This window comes from Oryza glaberrima, chromosome 12, assembly GCF_000147395.1.
Source record: "Oryza glaberrima chromosome 12, OglaRS2, whole genome shotgun sequence".
Classification (NCBI taxonomy): domain Eukaryota; kingdom Viridiplantae; phylum Streptophyta; class Magnoliopsida; order Poales; family Poaceae; genus Oryza; species Oryza glaberrima.
In genome coordinates this window covers 4141384-4157727 of record NC_068337.1, presented here as the reverse complement: position 1 = coordinate 4157727, position 16344 = coordinate 4141384, and the positions used below count along the sequence as shown (strand labels likewise).

Genomic DNA, 16344 nt, shown 5'->3' with positions numbered 1-16344 from the left:
AAGTTCCACCCGTTTTGCCCAGAATTGAAGAGCTTGCAAATGGATTGTATCGATGACTTTGAATTCCTGTTACATGCATGTACTCGCCGAATGGTACTTACACTAACATAAATCTTTGGAGCTTCAGTTTGGTCCAACTTGTACCTGACAATCCACAGTACAAGTACGTGTGAATCACATCCCAGACAACCTCTAACAACCTCTCAAGAGATAAAATCAGAAGAGAAGTCTTGGAGCAAATGCCTTAATGTAGGATTCAATGAGTTTTTAGGTACTGAAGAATGATCTGCATATAGATGATGTCTGATCAATCCATGAACAAGTCGCGATTGCCAACGATCACCTGCAAAGATTTAGGGCGGGATCACAAGGTTTCTGTTCTTGACCAACCGAGAGCTCACAAGTTACTCATTATTGTGCCGTGGAAGTGTTAGCCTCTCCTGCTCTGGGTCTGACATAACCTAAACCTCTCAACTTCTCTATCAGCTTCCTCTCTGCAGCAGCCTGAAACCATGATGATCCTATGAGATTGATAGCTTCAGTCAAGAGTACATTGTAACATAATAAAGATGAGCGGATTCATACCTCGAGCATGGGACTGTCTTTTGGAATGTTGCATGCTAGAACTATGTTCAAACCTGTCTTCAGCACTGACAAATGACATGTATATAAGCTTTCTGTTTTTCAATATACAACTAAGAACGTAGGCCAATTATTAACAGAAATAGTACCTAAGCGACGGGCCATGCCTGAACCAGTGTTATCAGATGTTCCTCCTAGTACAGAGGTGACACTCACTCCATTACCCTGCAATGACCATGAAGAGGTAACATGGGAGAAATATTAGTTTCTGCAATAGTTATACCTCAAATCATAAGAACACAATTACTCTCTAATTTTTACCGGACGAGTACTTGCAGCAGCGTATAGATGGCCAAACTTTGCTGTGTTGCATCCAACCCAAGCATAGATCTAAAATTAAAAAGAAAATTCCCATATCTCAAAATATATATGTTGCAAATGTTAGGAACACAGTACACAACAATGGCAGCAGAGAGAGCATAACGTGTTGCAACAAGCATGAGGAGATTCAAACAAAATGATCATCAAAATTATACCTAAATTAGATAGCACTAGGCCATGGTTACTATCAAAAACATTGTACGGTGTTTCCTTATATAACTAGCAACGGAGAGCACAAGCTATGTTGAAGTGTTATTTAGAGATATTGAATTAGTAGCATAAGCATTTCTTTATCATATTCATGGTGTAAAAACCATCTAGAGCAAGCTTAAATCGCCTGGGAAACATGCTTAAAAGAGCATGCTTCATGTTCTGAGTTCTGCCATACAAATAAGGTAATATAAACATACTCAAATGTATACTATTTCCATATAATGCCATTAACTACATCAGTTAAAGAGTCAGCTATGCATTGATGAGTAACATTTTGATGATAGTACCAAAGCCAGGAATTGAAGGAGCTAACCATCAGTTAAAGAAAATTCATGTTCTCAAAACAGATATGTTGCAGATATTAGGAACATGGTACACAATAAAGGCAGCACAAAGAGCATAATATATTGCAAGCAAGTACAACGAGAATCAAACAACATGAACATTGAAAGCTTAAATCACATGGAAAACAAGCTTAAAAGAGCATGCTTCATGTTCTGACATACATGTACAACTAAGATAACGTATACATATTCAATATTTACGGTATTTTCATATAACGCACATCAACTTGTGCAATTAAGACTTAAGAGTCAGATATGCATCACTTGACTAACATTTTGCTGCAATGCCAAAGCCAGGAATTGGAGGAGCAAACCAAAAAAAAAAAAAGAACATCTTTATTGATCAACTAGCAGCATCTCTTTAATCAATTATCACAAGCACAACTCAGATGAAGTGATCTTTTTTATGGAGAACTTGATCCAAACAACATCTGAAAACTCTAGAAAAAGTTGTTACCTAGAACAATTTATATTTTGGAATTACATAACTTGGAACCAGGAAACCATGTTTACCTGCTTAGAGAACCTTATTATCTGAAAATGGAGGATAACATCATGCAGGTCCTCAGTGAAGCAAGTAACCTGCACACCTCCCTCAGATGATGGATCACCTGAAGATTCAACTTGGCTGTCTGTCCGAGATGAAGAACCCACCACTAAATCTGAAAAGCTTGTTCTCAGTTCCTCTGAAGCCATAATGTGACTCTAGCCCTGAGATAAGATCAGCACATTTGCTTAGAGAAGCAGACAACATGGTCTCCACAACAAAAATTGGAAAATGTTGTAGCAGCAGTTTGCAGTGAGATGGCAACTACAAGATCCATCCATGGGTGAGAGATAATGAAAATGAAGAGGTAAAGTCATCAGATTGGGGTAGAATTTACAAAGCAGAGCATGATATTTACAGAAACCTTCATAGACATGCGGCTGCTTGAATTATAAACTTAAAATTTCACACTATAATAAATCATAAAAGGACTAAACATAGCAGCCCCACCAGAGCTCAGCCCACACATCATTGCCACCAAGAATTCAGCTTCCGGTGATGTGGCTGTTCATTCGGTAGATATGTTTTTATTGATAAATACAGTATTACTTAGAAAACAATTGAGTATGAGTAGACACCAAATCATTTCAGTAGTTAAAGAGAACTATGGAAAAAATATGGTGACTGAACATAGACAAACAAGTTAAGGATTAATTATGGAGTGTAGATGAACAGTAAGATTTGTGGCCGCTAATAATCAGCCTAGCTGATGACTACCGAGACTGCAGCTACAGCCTACAGCAGGGAACATGCCAACAAGGATCATATTTAGTAGTTCAAATTTTATTCGGACACAGTACTACAAATTACAGTACCAATCAGAATTATCCATCTAATCTATTGCACATTTTGAAACTGAGTTGCTCCAAGATTCCAGTTCACACAGCAAACCCAAGTTGTAAAGATCTGTTCAACCTATTCAGATGCATCAATGACCAATACATGCCGCATGTGTGACATACCAAACACCATGAACTCATCGTAAACAACTGCAGCTCCCATGAACAAGGATCAACTAAAAAAAAAAAAAACACTAAATGCTACTACCACATGATGAGTAAGGGTTACTTCCCAAGGATCAACTGAAGAACACTAAATGCTCCATGCGGGTTACCTCCCGAACCCACCTCGGAAGTTGGCAAGGATGGAAGGATGGGGGATCGCCGGATCGACAGCGACGGGGGAAACCGCCGGACCGGGGTGGCCGGCGCCTGCCTCCTCCCGCTTAGAGGCTGGAGCAGCGGGGAGACAGCGCGGGGCAGAGTGACTGCAGGGGAGGCGGCGGCGCTGCGCGGCGGCCGGCGGCGAGGCGCCTCACGGGAGGGGAAGGGGGCGGCGGCGGCGAGAGCGTGTGGACTCCCCGGAGAAGGAAAATCGAGCGGGGACTGCTTCGCTCAGGCAGGAATGGGCTGGGCCAACAGTGGGCCGTTGCCTTCTTATGGGCCAAAATCTCTTTTTCTTTTCCCACTACTGATCACATTTTCCCAAAAAAAAAGACGATACCAAAAATCTAGTTTCTTTTCTCTCTATTTATCAAACACTTTTCGACTAAATCAACAGTCAAAATCACATGTTTATGGGGTTGGAACATTTTTTTTTTGCAATGAAAACAAAGCAATATCCTTATAAGTGAAAAAAAAAGTACTTTTAGCACAAATACTCTATAATATGAAACAAGAGAATTGTACTAAGGTTAAGGATACAAACACATGTAGTCAGAAAAAAAAAGATCAAACTAAAAATTGTGTGGTGGGTTTATACTAAAGGTGTAGCCTTTTTGTATTATGCAATTTTAGACTAAACGTTATACAAATTAAGGTGACTAATAAATATGGGGAAAAAATGTCAGCTTTTGTATTATAAAACAAAATGCTGATAGCTCGACAGGTTCCACTGGACACTAACTGGAGTAGAAAGATGCAAGTAATCGCAGTAGTACTGGTATTAATCTACACAACTGGTATTGAACTATTGACAAGCTTGCGATCGAATGTATCTGATTCACAGCAACTAAGATGTAAATGACTATGCCGTGCTTTTCCGATGTACAATGCTACACTGGAAAGTGCAAAAGCTAACAAGACATGAATATGATCTTGAGTTGTTGACCAGCATCAGCAAGCAGTTTCAGCAGCCAAGTATAGATACTGTTGCAATCTTCTGGGCGCCGCGCTTAGAGCGAGTGGAGGTGCTTGGCCTTGTCGATGGCCTCCCTGATCTTCCGCGTGGGCTCCTCGTAGAGCATCGCCGGGTCGTCGAACCGCGCGGCGAGGCTGGGCTCGCCGAGGAACGCACGGAAGGTGTCGGCCACTGAGCTGGACAGCGACTCCAGGTTGTAGCCGCCCTCCAGGAAGAAGACGCACCGCCCGCCGCACAGCTCCGCCGCCACCTCCCGGATCCTCGCCGCCAGCATGTAGAACGTCCCCGTCGTGAACTGCAGCCCCGCCAGCGGGTCCAGCGCGTGCGCGTCGTACCTGCAAAAACAACATGATGGATGTTAGTAATCACTTCTTTTCTGCTTCTATAGCTTGGTGAATTGTTTGGCAGCATCAAGATTCAGGTGATGTGTTTCTATGCACAAACAATGCAGGATCATGTCAACTTATTTCAGCATGTTTAGCGTGGTTCTGTTAGGATTGGTGATTTGGAGGCGTCAAGATTCAGAAGCTATGCGCAGAAATTCATTCGGGATCATGTCGATATCTTTTCGGTATGGTTTTTTGATTCAGGATCTTTGGTTCTTTTCGGCTTGGTGAAATAATTGGCAGCATTAAGATTCAGAAGCTATGTACAAAAATTCATTCAGGATCATGTGAACCTGTTTCAGCATGGTTCTATTCTGAAAGATGAAATGTGGGAGGAATGAACCTACCCGGCTGAAACGAGGATGATGTCAGGTTTGAACCGCTGGGCAGCTGGGGCAATAACCTCATCAAACGCGCACCTCATCGCGTAATCGCCTGAGCCACCGGGTAGTGGCAGGTTGAGCGTCGTGCCCTCGCCGTTGCCCTGGCCAACTTGGTGGATCTTACCGGTGCCAGGATAGCTTCCAAGCTACATACACCAATTCATTGTAATGTTGTTGCAAGCCCAGATTACTTTTCCTGCACTAGATTTGTAAGGTGACAAGTTTTAAAGATGAGGTAACAAACCTGATGAGTTGAGAGGAAGAATATGTCCGGATCATCATAAAAGGCGTCACATGTGCCGTTACCGTGGTGAACATCAAAATCTATTATCATGACCCGCTTTAAACCATGTTGATTCTGAGCATACCGAGCTGCCACTGCAATGTTCCCAAAGACACAGAAGCCCATGGGACCTTCAGGAACAGCATGATGTCCTGGTGGCCTTACTAAGGCAAAGCCGAGCGGTGGCTTCGGGCCCAACTTTGATGCTGCAACCTAGGAAAACATAGAACATTTCTCGGGAAATGGGCACTGCAAAGGAAAATATACTGAACCATAAAATACAAGCAAGAAAAGTAAAGAAGATAAAACATCAACTGAGAAAAAACTCGTTACCACTGAATCAACCAATGTAATTCCAGCACCAGCAGAAAGGAGACATTCTTGGAAAGTCTGTGAAGAAAAATAAATTATTTAAAGAGAGGCGATATGTAAACTTTCATAATTCGAGTTCTAGTATTTTCCATCGACAAAAGAAGTAAAGATGGAAGCATTCTTGAGTAGTAATCCAAATACACATATGGTGGAAGTATTTTGTTATAAAGAGATCTGGTTATCTGGTACACAATATGAACTATGGTTTGCCCTAATGTGAGTTTTAGCCTGCAGTAGAAGGTATTAGAATAACTGAGTTGCCAAGTGTAGAAGCCCTGCAGCTGTTCCTATAAAATTTGATGAACCACTTGAACTAATTGTTTTTGCCATTCATCTCATGAGTCCCTGAATAATTTGAGGAATGAATTTTATTCCATTTTATAAAGGGCTTTCTGGGGTTTTACTTGATTTGATACAAATGAAATTAGTGCAGTAACTAGTCAGTCCAGGCCCATTGATCAACATATGAATGGTAGAAAACTAGAAATAGAAGATTTAATGATATAGCTGCTGACCAAAGACTGGCAAGTGCATCGATGAAATAATAATGCGCAGAAGACTGTACTCAATAACCTTCCAACGAGAAAAGCATTGGGGGAAAAAAACAAGAGGGAATGTGCATAGATCATTACAGTCTGGGTAGCATATGTAGGTCCAGTTCCTTCAATGAATATCAAACCTTCATCTGAAGCCCTACTCATAGCCTGCAAAAATGACCACTCTAAACAAACCGTTCAACCAAATATTATGTAAAGAACAGCTGCATAATCCAAAAATCTGAGTGGTGCATTTTTCGAAGAAAAATATTTCAATCCTTTTATCAGTAGAGAAAAGGTAACGTAGATAAGAAGCAGCTGCTCCATTCTGTTCTATCTAAAACATGTCAATACCAAAAATAATACCACTGTGATGAAAATACCTTTTCAAGTCCAGTTATGTATGATCTTGAATGAACTAGTGCAATATCATCAAGTGAAGCAGGTTGGAAATCTTGAATTTCAAGAACCTGTGAACCACGATGCTGGACACAAAACAAATAAGATGTTATCTAAGCACGGAGTAAAACACTTATTTTTCATATGTGAACATTTTGAATGTCCAACTCAAGAGAAACAGAAAGCATTTCTTTTGTCCTTTTTTTTAATATGTTTATCTATTGGTAGTTCTGTACGCTTCAGCCTAGAATGAAAGAACATGTTTTCTTAACTGATGTGCAGTCATTTTAGAAGGTACAGACAGTAAGGCCTCAGTTATATAGAACATTTTAAAACTTACGAAAGGGCAGTGTTATTTTACTTATATATACCTTCGAAGTAAGCTCCAGTTTTTCGAGAGCATCAACTATTGCAGGAACTCTTTTGTTAGTTTCTGGATGCGCTTCCTGCATACCAGTGGATAAAAGCACAATAGTGATATTGATTAGATGAGGCATCTTAGCATATCATGACTTTGCGGAGCACTTTCTCTTTCAAGCCTAGTATTTTGCACACAAAAGCATATAATTATACAGTAAGATGGTAACGGAATGTAGTCTACACTAAAAATAAAGAATGCAGAGAAATTACAGTTGTAAGACAGTAACAATTATATAGGATGCACTTTCTAATCAGTACTAAGTTATCAGTTATAAACATTTAAGTGAGGTTTGGATGCTTAAGTTGCTGAATGCAGAGAAGCTCATCACACTTGAAAACCATATCTGAAAGCTGCTCTGAATTAAAGCATTGAAATGAGCTTACCTTGTTATGACCCATGGCAGGAGATGTACAATAGAGAATATGAGCATCACGAAGCAAATTGTCAGGCAAAGCTAAGTCTTTTCGAACACCATTTGTGTCTGAAATAGAAGTTCCATTATCGCTTGGTAAGCAGTATGCAATCCAACACCCATTATGCTTCTGTTTTCTTCCAGTAATTTGTAAGCTTCTCCAGGTTAAGGGATGATGACTTCCAAAGCCACAGTAGTGCCTGAGCATAGGCAATATCCTTCCTAAAATAAAAAGTCAGTGCCCAAAATATGTTAAACACAAATTATACCTACTGCATTTATTGAGTAAAAGCAGATTAGATAAATCAGTAACACATGAGCATAGAGCAGTAAAATACCTAAACTAAGTGGAACAAAAATATTATACCCTGAAACAAGAAAAAAGGACTTTCTGCAACAATTATGTTATGTCAAAAATAGTAGATTGAGAAGGAAACCAATTCAGAAATACTGACAAAATGGCATTTGTTCTATTATTAAAATGGTCCGTGCTCATTAAGGAAAATTAAATGAAACGAAAAGGACAGAATCATTATAGTAGTAGCCAAGGACATACTCAAATCACTTTTGCAAGTAAAATGTCAATAAGCAACTTATGCAATCAGAGCAATAAAGCATGAGAACTCTTTTAGGCTGCAATAGCGACAACATAAGATTGTGAATCCACCACCTAAGTTTGAGTGTAATTTCAACCTCAAATTTCACGTTTGTGGGAAATAAGCCATATCTTGTCTTATCTAAAAAAACAAGATATTGTTCAAACCATTTGTTTACTGTAATATGTTTGGCCCAAAAGACTAATCAAACAACATAACCCACTGGAATCTAGTTTATATGAGTGTGGGACTAATCATAAGCAAGTGGAATGCTGACTGCAAACAAAGTGACGAATTACGATGCCACAAAACGAAACCAAGGCATCTCTCAAACAGATGGTGGACACGGCTGAAATCTAATAAAGACACCATTGGCAGCTCAAGAAATATGAATCGGCAAGTGATGTACCCAAGAACGAGGTAGTTTCACCTACCTCCAAGAATCGGAAGCGATGGCACCCACAGCTGTTCCATCCCCTCCTGCAAACCTCCAGGGATCTATCTCTCTCTCCCTTCCTCACTGAATCCCCTCTCCTCTACCACCTCTTTGCTTGGTTCTTTCCTCTTAATCGGAAAAAGAAAATACAAAACAAGGGAAATTATCTCTTCAACGAGTAGCTTGGTCCATGAAACACCACAGGATTTCACCCCCAAGCTTTCGCTATCTTCTCGTGTTCTTTTCTAGCGAAAACAATTGCATTTTTTCCGGTTTTTTTTTTTTTGAGAGGCGCAAAATTCTCCAAATGAGCAGCCACTACATTGGGCCGGATCGGTCATCCCAAGCCCACTGCGGCCCATATGGACCGATTGGAGAAATGGGCCGAATCATCCGGCCCGTTTGCGACGAATCCCTCCTCTTCTAGAAGGAAAGAAGCCGACGCCGCCATGGGCGTCCTCTTCTTGTTGGCTCGCCGCGTGCGTGTCAACTCCGAGACGCAACTTTGATCCGGGCGGCGGCGGCGGCGGCGGCGGCGGGAGGAGGAGGAGGAGGAGGAGATGGCGCAGCAGAGCAAGGAGCCGTGCAAGAAGGAGGCGTGCGACATCCAGGCCTGCCTCTCCAAGAACATGTTCGATTCCAAGAAGTACGTACGCGGCAGTGTCCTCCATCTCCAAGCTTTTCTTCTTCTTAGTTCTTTTAGTCCATTCTGATGATTGCAATGCGATATTGTTGGATACCTCTCGATTTCTTGGATGCGGCTGTAAGGAATTTGATGAGGTCTTGGGATATTTAGGTGGGTTGCCGACGCATTGACTAGGTTTTGTGGGGGACTGGAAGAGGCATGGGGAATCATCGGATTAGGGCTTAGTGGCTATCTCGATCTAATGTTAGGTTTATGGATTCATAGTATTTACCAGCTGCCAGGACAGTGTCAGGGCGCAGGAGTTGGGCTTTGTTGTTGGGGAAGTTGTGGGTGATGCTTATGGGTGGTGGTCGTGGCAGCAAGATGATGCTTGCTTCCAGGTGTTTGGTGAAGCAAGCTGATTTAGTTGGTCCGCTTGTTCAATCATGCGATAAGTTTCTGTTATTCTGAATATATCCAGCAAGATGATACAGTATTATTTCTGAATATATCCAGCATGTGGCCCTGTGTGCCTTCAGGAAATGAGTTACTGTTACTCTGTTAGTCAGTTTCATAGGTGCCCGGATGGGCTAGCCTTTCAATCTTAAACTGCTAATCTGTCGCAATTTGAGCATGAATCGGGGCTTTTCTCCTGTTTACTGTTCACGGATGTGAATTCCATAATATTGTTTATTGGATTGAAATACATTAGAATTGTCTGTGAAATTCACCGTTAGTTATTCATGACTAGCAATCTTGGATGCTAATAGCATCTATCTGTCATAAAGAAATTTCTAGTCTAGGATGGATGTTAAAATCTTGTGTTTCCTCTATTGGACCTTGCTGTTATATTTTAATACACATATTACACATGCTGTTGATTGATATGTACAGAGTACATTAGCATCAATTTATCATAATTTCCCCTGCTTTAATTTTTATTGTGGTGTGATTCCTTTCATTATCGTGTTCACTACATATATGGATAAAGCATTGGGTTCTTGTCATTGTTTATGACCATACAACTGGAACCTTTGGCTTTTTACCATTTTGCTATACTATACCAAACATTAATCCGTTGCTAGGAACCTAGAACAATAGCAATGAACTATTTACTGTTTTTATTGTCTAAAGTTGATTGGAGTTAGTATGATTGAACATTTAAACGGTGCTGCAAGGTAATATTGTGTGTATGATTTTAGAATCACCTTACTGTGTAAGTTAATGGGATATATATGACTCAGCTTGTTATTTATGCTTGTTTTTTTCCCAGATGTGTGAGAGTTATCCAATTACTTCAATCCTGCTGTGAGCAGTGCGAGTACAAATCAACACACTGCGGTTCTTTGACTGGATTATTGAAAAACATTTCCAAGTGATGAAACAATACAGACATGTTTCTCTGCAGCTGTCAAATAAAAGTATGCTTTATTTCTGTTCTTACCATATTGTTTTTATAAACTGTAGTTGGTTCCACTTGGTCAGATTGGGAAGGCAGATCAACCTCATACTAGCATTGACTTTTCTTTTGATACTGGACAAGCATTATCTCAACCATGCCATACACTCCACTAACTGCTCTATACAAAACGCTGTGCTAATTTTCGTTACCCATATAGATATTTTTGCCATTTATATATTGAGTGCAATTGTATTTTAGTTGACAGATAATTTTCTTTTACAGGTTCTTTTAGGTTTGCTTAGGATTGAGAGTGATAACCGAGTTTCTTATGCATCATGGTACGGTACAGACTATACTTCCATTTAGCTTTTTTATTGTGTCCTTTTTACCTGAACCTATCTATTGAGTTCCATTTGATTCTATTATGATGAGAGTCACATGCTCCTCTGTTTGATTAGCTGAATTATTATTTTTTTCCAACATACCAGATGACTCAGGGGGAAGTAACAAACCCGTCCTCAGCCTGAAGAAGATGAATGGTGTTCTTATGGCTGAGTTGTTTTGTGCTTAATCGGTCAACAGATAGACGCTACTTTAAGATAGATACCAGTACCCCTAATTCCTTGTATATGTGGTGCCCTTCATACTACATGCTCTTGTAGACATGTGATCTCATGTTCCCTTCAAAGTATAATAAGTGTTCACCTGGAATTTCATTAATGCACATTATGATGGTGTAAGTTTTTTCAGTGCGCTGTTTTTTATCCTTACAATATCTTCTACAGTAATAAAGTTAAGTTTAGGCGAACATCATACATAAAGAAGGTTTAAAATAAAACAGTTAGTTTTTTTCTCGACCTGCCTTTCAATCATCTCAAAAAATTATCCTGTTAAGATTGTTAGGTATGCTGTCAAGAAGATAATCTGTGAAATTATATGAACTTGTGAAGTCACAATCCCATTGCTTAGCATTTATGGCTAGTTTCAGGTCATTTGTAAGTACTCTAGTTGAGGGATTGAAGTATTCTGCCATGTTATCTACTGTGTATTGCATAACCAACAACCATATCTTCTGAAAGTGTGCTCTTTTATCTTTTGTGATGCTACCTACCAAGTGAGTGCAGATTGGTATGCAATGACATCAAGCTGACATGTACACTACATTCTGTACAACAACTAATTCTTGCTGTCTACTTGGGACCAACCAGTTTGTTGGTATGTCTTCACATGGCCGTTCCTTAATTTGCTGCTAATCTTGGATAGATGCCACAGTGATAATGTAGTCAAGCATTATATATGCACAAGAGGGCCATGTATGCATATTCAGACTATCACCTGTAACAATAAAGATCTTATTCGTTAAAGCTGCTTCTTTTTTCTTTTACAACAAATTAGCGACATCTAAACGGCTGAAAGCTAAAGTTATCCCCTCTTTTGTTCACTTTTACTTGACCAAATTGATTGCATTAAACACATTTTGACGACTATTGTTTTATCATAGTTTGAAATGATACTGTTGATGTTTACCGTTGTTAAGTCTGACGAGCAATGTGAGGTTTTAAAGTTTGCACGGTGCATTCAACGGGGTCAAGTAAATTTACTGAAGGAGGGAAAGTGTGTTTTATACTTTTATTTCTTTAAAGTTGTCTGAACTTCTTTTACTCGAGGAAAGCTAGAACTAAAGTAAGCACCAAGATTTTTTTACCTTGCCTTTCCAAAATCAAAAGCCTCCTTTAGTAATAGATGTAGTTTTCAAGTGAAGTCATGAATGCATTTCAACTATGTGATTATGAAAACCCATTTAAACATGCCAATTTTCTTTAATATGGATTGGCCACTTTGATCATCAATTTTGCCATGATTTCTGTAACTTGTAGTGTGCAATCATGCATTTATGTGTGAACTTTAAGCTTTAGGACCAGTATTCGCCGGAGTGGTGGTCGATGAAGTAAGTGTCTTGCTTACCATTGACAGAATAACTTGTGGTTCCAACGCTGCATCTTTGAAGTTGACATGGCAGTTTTACCCGAAAGAATCAACAAAAGAGGCACAATGAACTTGATCATCATGCGTAGTCCTGAGAATCAACAAAAGATTCAGACAAGAAACCCAATGGGTTCCTTCATTTCAGTATGTTCTTCGGCAGCTAAAATCAAGTAGTATCAAACAGACGCCAAATCCAATGGCATTACAAAAAAGACGAGCGGGATCAGAGAGTATCAGACCCTGAACATTCATCAGACAAACAAAAGAGACAAAACCCTGAAGGCCTGAACATTCATCAGAAAATCAAAAGTAGAGAAGAAGAAGAAAAAAAAGAAAAGAATCATAGCCATTAACTATGAATCAAACTCTGGATTCTGGTAGGATGAAAAATGTATAGATCGATCGATATATACACCTGGTATATCATGCATGCAATCATCTACTGCTTCTTCTGACTGTCAATCAGAATTTTCAGATTGGTGGTGCCTTTCTTGATGCAGCATTGGATTTGTGAGCCAAGAAGAGCTTTTTGAGCAGCTTCAGCATCATCAGCAAGCTCAGCCGCCTCCGCCGGACCACGCTGCCGGAGGCCACCGCCGCCGCCGCGGCGGCATGGCGGCGCATTTCGGGTGTGCCGTCGCGGGCGAGCCACGCCTCCTTGGTCCACTCCTTGCTCAGCGGGCACGGCGGCGCCGCCGCCGCCCGGGAGAGCTCCTCGTTGAAGTCCTCCCACAGCATGTCCATCGTCTTGGTCTCCTCGCCGCCGGCGAACCTCGCCGAGACATTGCCGCAGCCGCCGTCGTCGTAGCAATAGTACCAGCCGCCTCTCACCGTGTCTTCTTCCTCCCCCTTCTCGACGGCCGAGAAGCTCCTCCGGTGATCGTACACCACCGCGTCGACGACAACGCCGCCGCCGCCGCCAAACCACGGCGCCGGGGTGGCGAAGTGAGGGGAGAAAGGCGGCTTCTTGCCGGCGTTGCATCGCTCCGGTGCGACGCTGGGGAACGTGAACTCCTCCATGGCTGCAAAGCTGAAACCTTGCATTGCTCTCTCTCTCTCTCTCTCTCTCTCTCTCTCTCTCTCTCTCTCTCTACTCTGAACTCTGAAGTCTGAACTATCAAATGGAAGCCTCTGTCTGTCTTCTTTTATCTACCTCAAGAAATAGCTAGAGAGAGAACGGGAGAGGAGGAAGAGAGAGAAGGTGATATGGTTTTCTTAAGCTCCCAAGCTCAAGTGATGGTTGGCAAATGGAAGTATTATTATACAACAATATTTGTGGTGGTTGGTAAGATGCTTTGGGTGATTAGATTGGTCCATCAGAGAGATGCCAAGCAGGAAAGCACTAAGAGGCAGGACCTAATAACATTATTAATGTTTAATTAAAAGGTCATTATATACAGCTAAAGTCCAAGGGCTAAAGCTTACTCCCATATCAAATGGAATGACCTCCTAAACAGTGTCCAGTTCAGACATAACAGAGCCCAATAGTTTAATGTTCTAGAAAGAGATAGCCTTAATAGTTTAAGGTGTAACTTCTGGTGTTAAGGAATATAAAGATGCAATTCTGAACTAACCAATCAATCAGTAGTAGCATTCAGCAAGGCAAATGTAAACAATTGATTAGCTGTTGTAATGTTTTGTATGGTGATTATATTCAAAAGCAAAGTCAAGCTGTGAGTTGTTTTGAATGGTTTTGGAGGGAGGATGGAAGAGCATAGAAGCATCAAGCAGCAGACAGGCAGTGCTTTTTGCAGCCTGTGCCTTTCTGCTAAAGAACAGTTTCTGAAAATGTTGCTTGCAAATTCAAGAACTCATCTCTCCCTTTCTTCCTCTACTTTTTTGCAAAAGAAAGAGTAAAGGCGGCTGCAATGGCCTTGTCAGCATATGAGGTGGCAGTAGCTTTCAGTGCTGGGGGTTGCCACCTGTTAGCCGTTGGTCCAGACTATTCAAAAAAAATGTCAATGTGATAGTAGCATATATTAATTCAAATTTAAGATAAAACTATATTACGTTACAAAGAATATGAAATCGACAGAAAAAAAACAAATTGTTTTGAATATGCAATATGAAACTTAATCTAGTCCTTGTCAACTACTCCCTCCGTCCCAAAAAAAACAAACTCTGGGTTTTCGTGTCAAACTTTGACTGTCCGTCTTATATGACATTTTTTTATAATTCGTATTTTCATTGTTGTTAGATGATAAAACATGATTAATATTTTATGCATGACTTGTCTTTTTAATTTTTTTTATAATTTTTTCAAATAAATATTTTTATTGTTGTTAGATGATAAAACATGATTAATATTTTATGCATGACTTGTCTTTTTAATTTTTTTTATAATTTTTTTAAATAAGACGGACGGTTAAACGTTGAATACGAAAACCAGGGTTTGTCTTTTTTTGGGACGGAGGGAGTACTGAGTACTATAGTAGCATATGTAGTGGACTTGCTGTTGGCTGGTTTGGCTCAACGTACTCCGTTGAAAGCGAGATTTCAGTACCGTTGTGCTTCGTCTGGCTGTTTGTTAGGTGCAGTGTTTTTTTCTCTTCCGGAGCTTAGTGTTTAGAAGTTCAAAATGTGTTGGCTCTTGAGTTGAGCGATCAACTGAGCATGTTTCGTTTCTTGCATTTGTCTGAAGCTAGAGAGCTGTCTCGATCTGATCTTTCTGTAAATCAACTTTGCGCAGAGGTTGTCTGATAAATCTATAGAGCTTCCTCTGCAGATTACAGTACTAGTACGTACTAGTGTCAGATACTCTTTCTGTTTTATAATTCTTGACACGGTTATTAATAATATTAAAAATATTTAGTTTAAAGACACTAGAATAACATCTATAGATTTATTTTATATCCTACTTACTCTGTTTCATATTATAAGACTTTCTAGTATTGCCCACATTTATATATATGTTAATGAATCTAGACATATATATGTATGTAGATTCATTAACATTTATATGAATGTTGGACAATGCTAGAAAGTCTTATAACCTGAAAACGGAGGGAGTGTAATATATATTTATTATATAATAGAAAAAATATGGTCAAAATATATTTTAGATATCATATCATTGTTTAAAGTATAAAAAATTATGAAACAGGAGAGAGTAAGAGATAACACCAACCAAATCAGACAGACAAATCCATCCAACTGGTAATCAACCAACTAAATCGTTGGCGAAGAACTGTGACAGAGAAAAACTGGCTGGGCCTTTTCGGCCCAGAATGCACGTTCGACGTAGCCCAATTCCGGCCCCAACATTTATGGGCCGAACGTTACGACCCGATCCGGGCCAACATTTATGGGCCGCACGTACTCTGCACTCCTTATCCGGCCCAATATAAAGTGTGGCCGCTCGTAAGCCGCTGTATAGTTTTGGCCCACTATGTATGTCCTGGGCCGTACTTACGCCACTATATATGGGCCGCAACCTTTCCGGGCCCAAAATTCATGGCCCATTTCACTCCTGCCTCGTCTTCCCCTCTCTGTACTAGCGGACTCGAGGGCGGCGGGGAGCTCACCGTCGCCGTCGCCGCGGCTGCGGTGGCGGCGAGCACGCGGGGGGGGGGGGGGGGGGGGGGGGGGGGTGGTTCGAGGCTGAGGCGACGATCTCCGCCGGCCCCCAAGGCTGATGCAGTGTAGGAGCACGTATCAAGTTTGGGGGAGTTGCAGGCTTGCAGTTTCTTCGAGGAGGTTAGTCAATTCGATATTTCGATCCCTTGCCACCATTGTTGGTTCCTAGGTTTGTTTGATTCTGAAATCTGAATTCAAGAAGGGCTAGACGGAATTCCATAGTTACTATAAAAATAGTCTTAGTCTGAATCACATGGAAATGCAAATCGGCTTTAATTCGAGTTTTCATATTGCATTGGCTGAGTCTGAAACTAAAAAATATTTT

The 16344-nt window shown here is 40.6% G+C and overlaps 3 protein-coding genes and 2 long non-coding RNA genes across 5 annotated transcripts; 2 read left to right on the top strand and 3 right to left on the bottom strand.

Annotated features, from left to right (window-relative positions):
• Positions 1–24: 24 nt before the first annotated feature.
• On the bottom strand, positions 25–3470 carry LOC127758211 (uncharacterized). The gene is made up of 6 exons (XM_052283835.1): positions 3195–3470; positions 2034–2231; positions 904–972; positions 732–807; positions 586–650; positions 25–504 (listed from the first exon to the last, which is right to left on the bottom strand). The coding sequence occupies exons 2-6, from the start codon at positions 2214–2216 to the stop codon at positions 412–414; spliced, it is 486 nt and encodes a 161-aa protein (XP_052139795.1). The 5' UTR covers positions 2217–2231; positions 3195–3470; the 3' UTR covers positions 25–411.
• Positions 3471–3847: 377 nt separating this feature from the next.
• LOC127756576 (histone deacetylase 10, chloroplastic) lies at positions 3848–8665 on the bottom strand. The gene is made up of 9 exons (XM_052281932.1): positions 8429–8665; positions 7370–7620; positions 6937–7011; positions 6550–6651; positions 6263–6334; positions 5592–5648; positions 5220–5471; positions 4940–5121; positions 3848–4541 (listed from the first exon to the last, which is right to left on the bottom strand). Exons 1-9 carry the CDS (start codon positions 8466–8468, stop codon positions 4241–4243), a joined length of 1332 nt encoding a protein of 443 aa, XP_052137892.1. The 5' UTR covers positions 8469–8665; the 3' UTR covers positions 3848–4240.
• LOC127756577 (uncharacterized) lies at positions 4452–5009 on the top strand. The gene is made up of 3 exons (XR_008013242.1): positions 4452–4563; positions 4658–4777; positions 4895–5009. It is a non-coding gene; the product is annotated as an uncharacterized LOC127756577 (long non-coding RNA).
• Positions 8666–10734: 2069 nt separating the features above from the next.
• LOC127756543 (uncharacterized) lies at positions 10735–11181 on the top strand. The gene is made up of 2 exons (XR_008013239.1): positions 10735–10795; positions 10946–11181. It is a non-coding gene; the product is annotated as an uncharacterized LOC127756543 (long non-coding RNA).
• A 274-nt stretch (positions 11182–11455) lies between these two features.
• Positions 11456–13916, bottom strand: LOC127756542 (uncharacterized). The gene has a single exon (XM_052281889.1). The coding sequence runs from the start codon at positions 13485–13487 to the stop codon at positions 12915–12917; it is 573 nt and encodes a 190-aa protein (XP_052137849.1). The 5' UTR covers positions 13488–13916; the 3' UTR covers positions 11456–12914.
• Positions 13917–16344: the final 2428 nt, after the last annotated feature.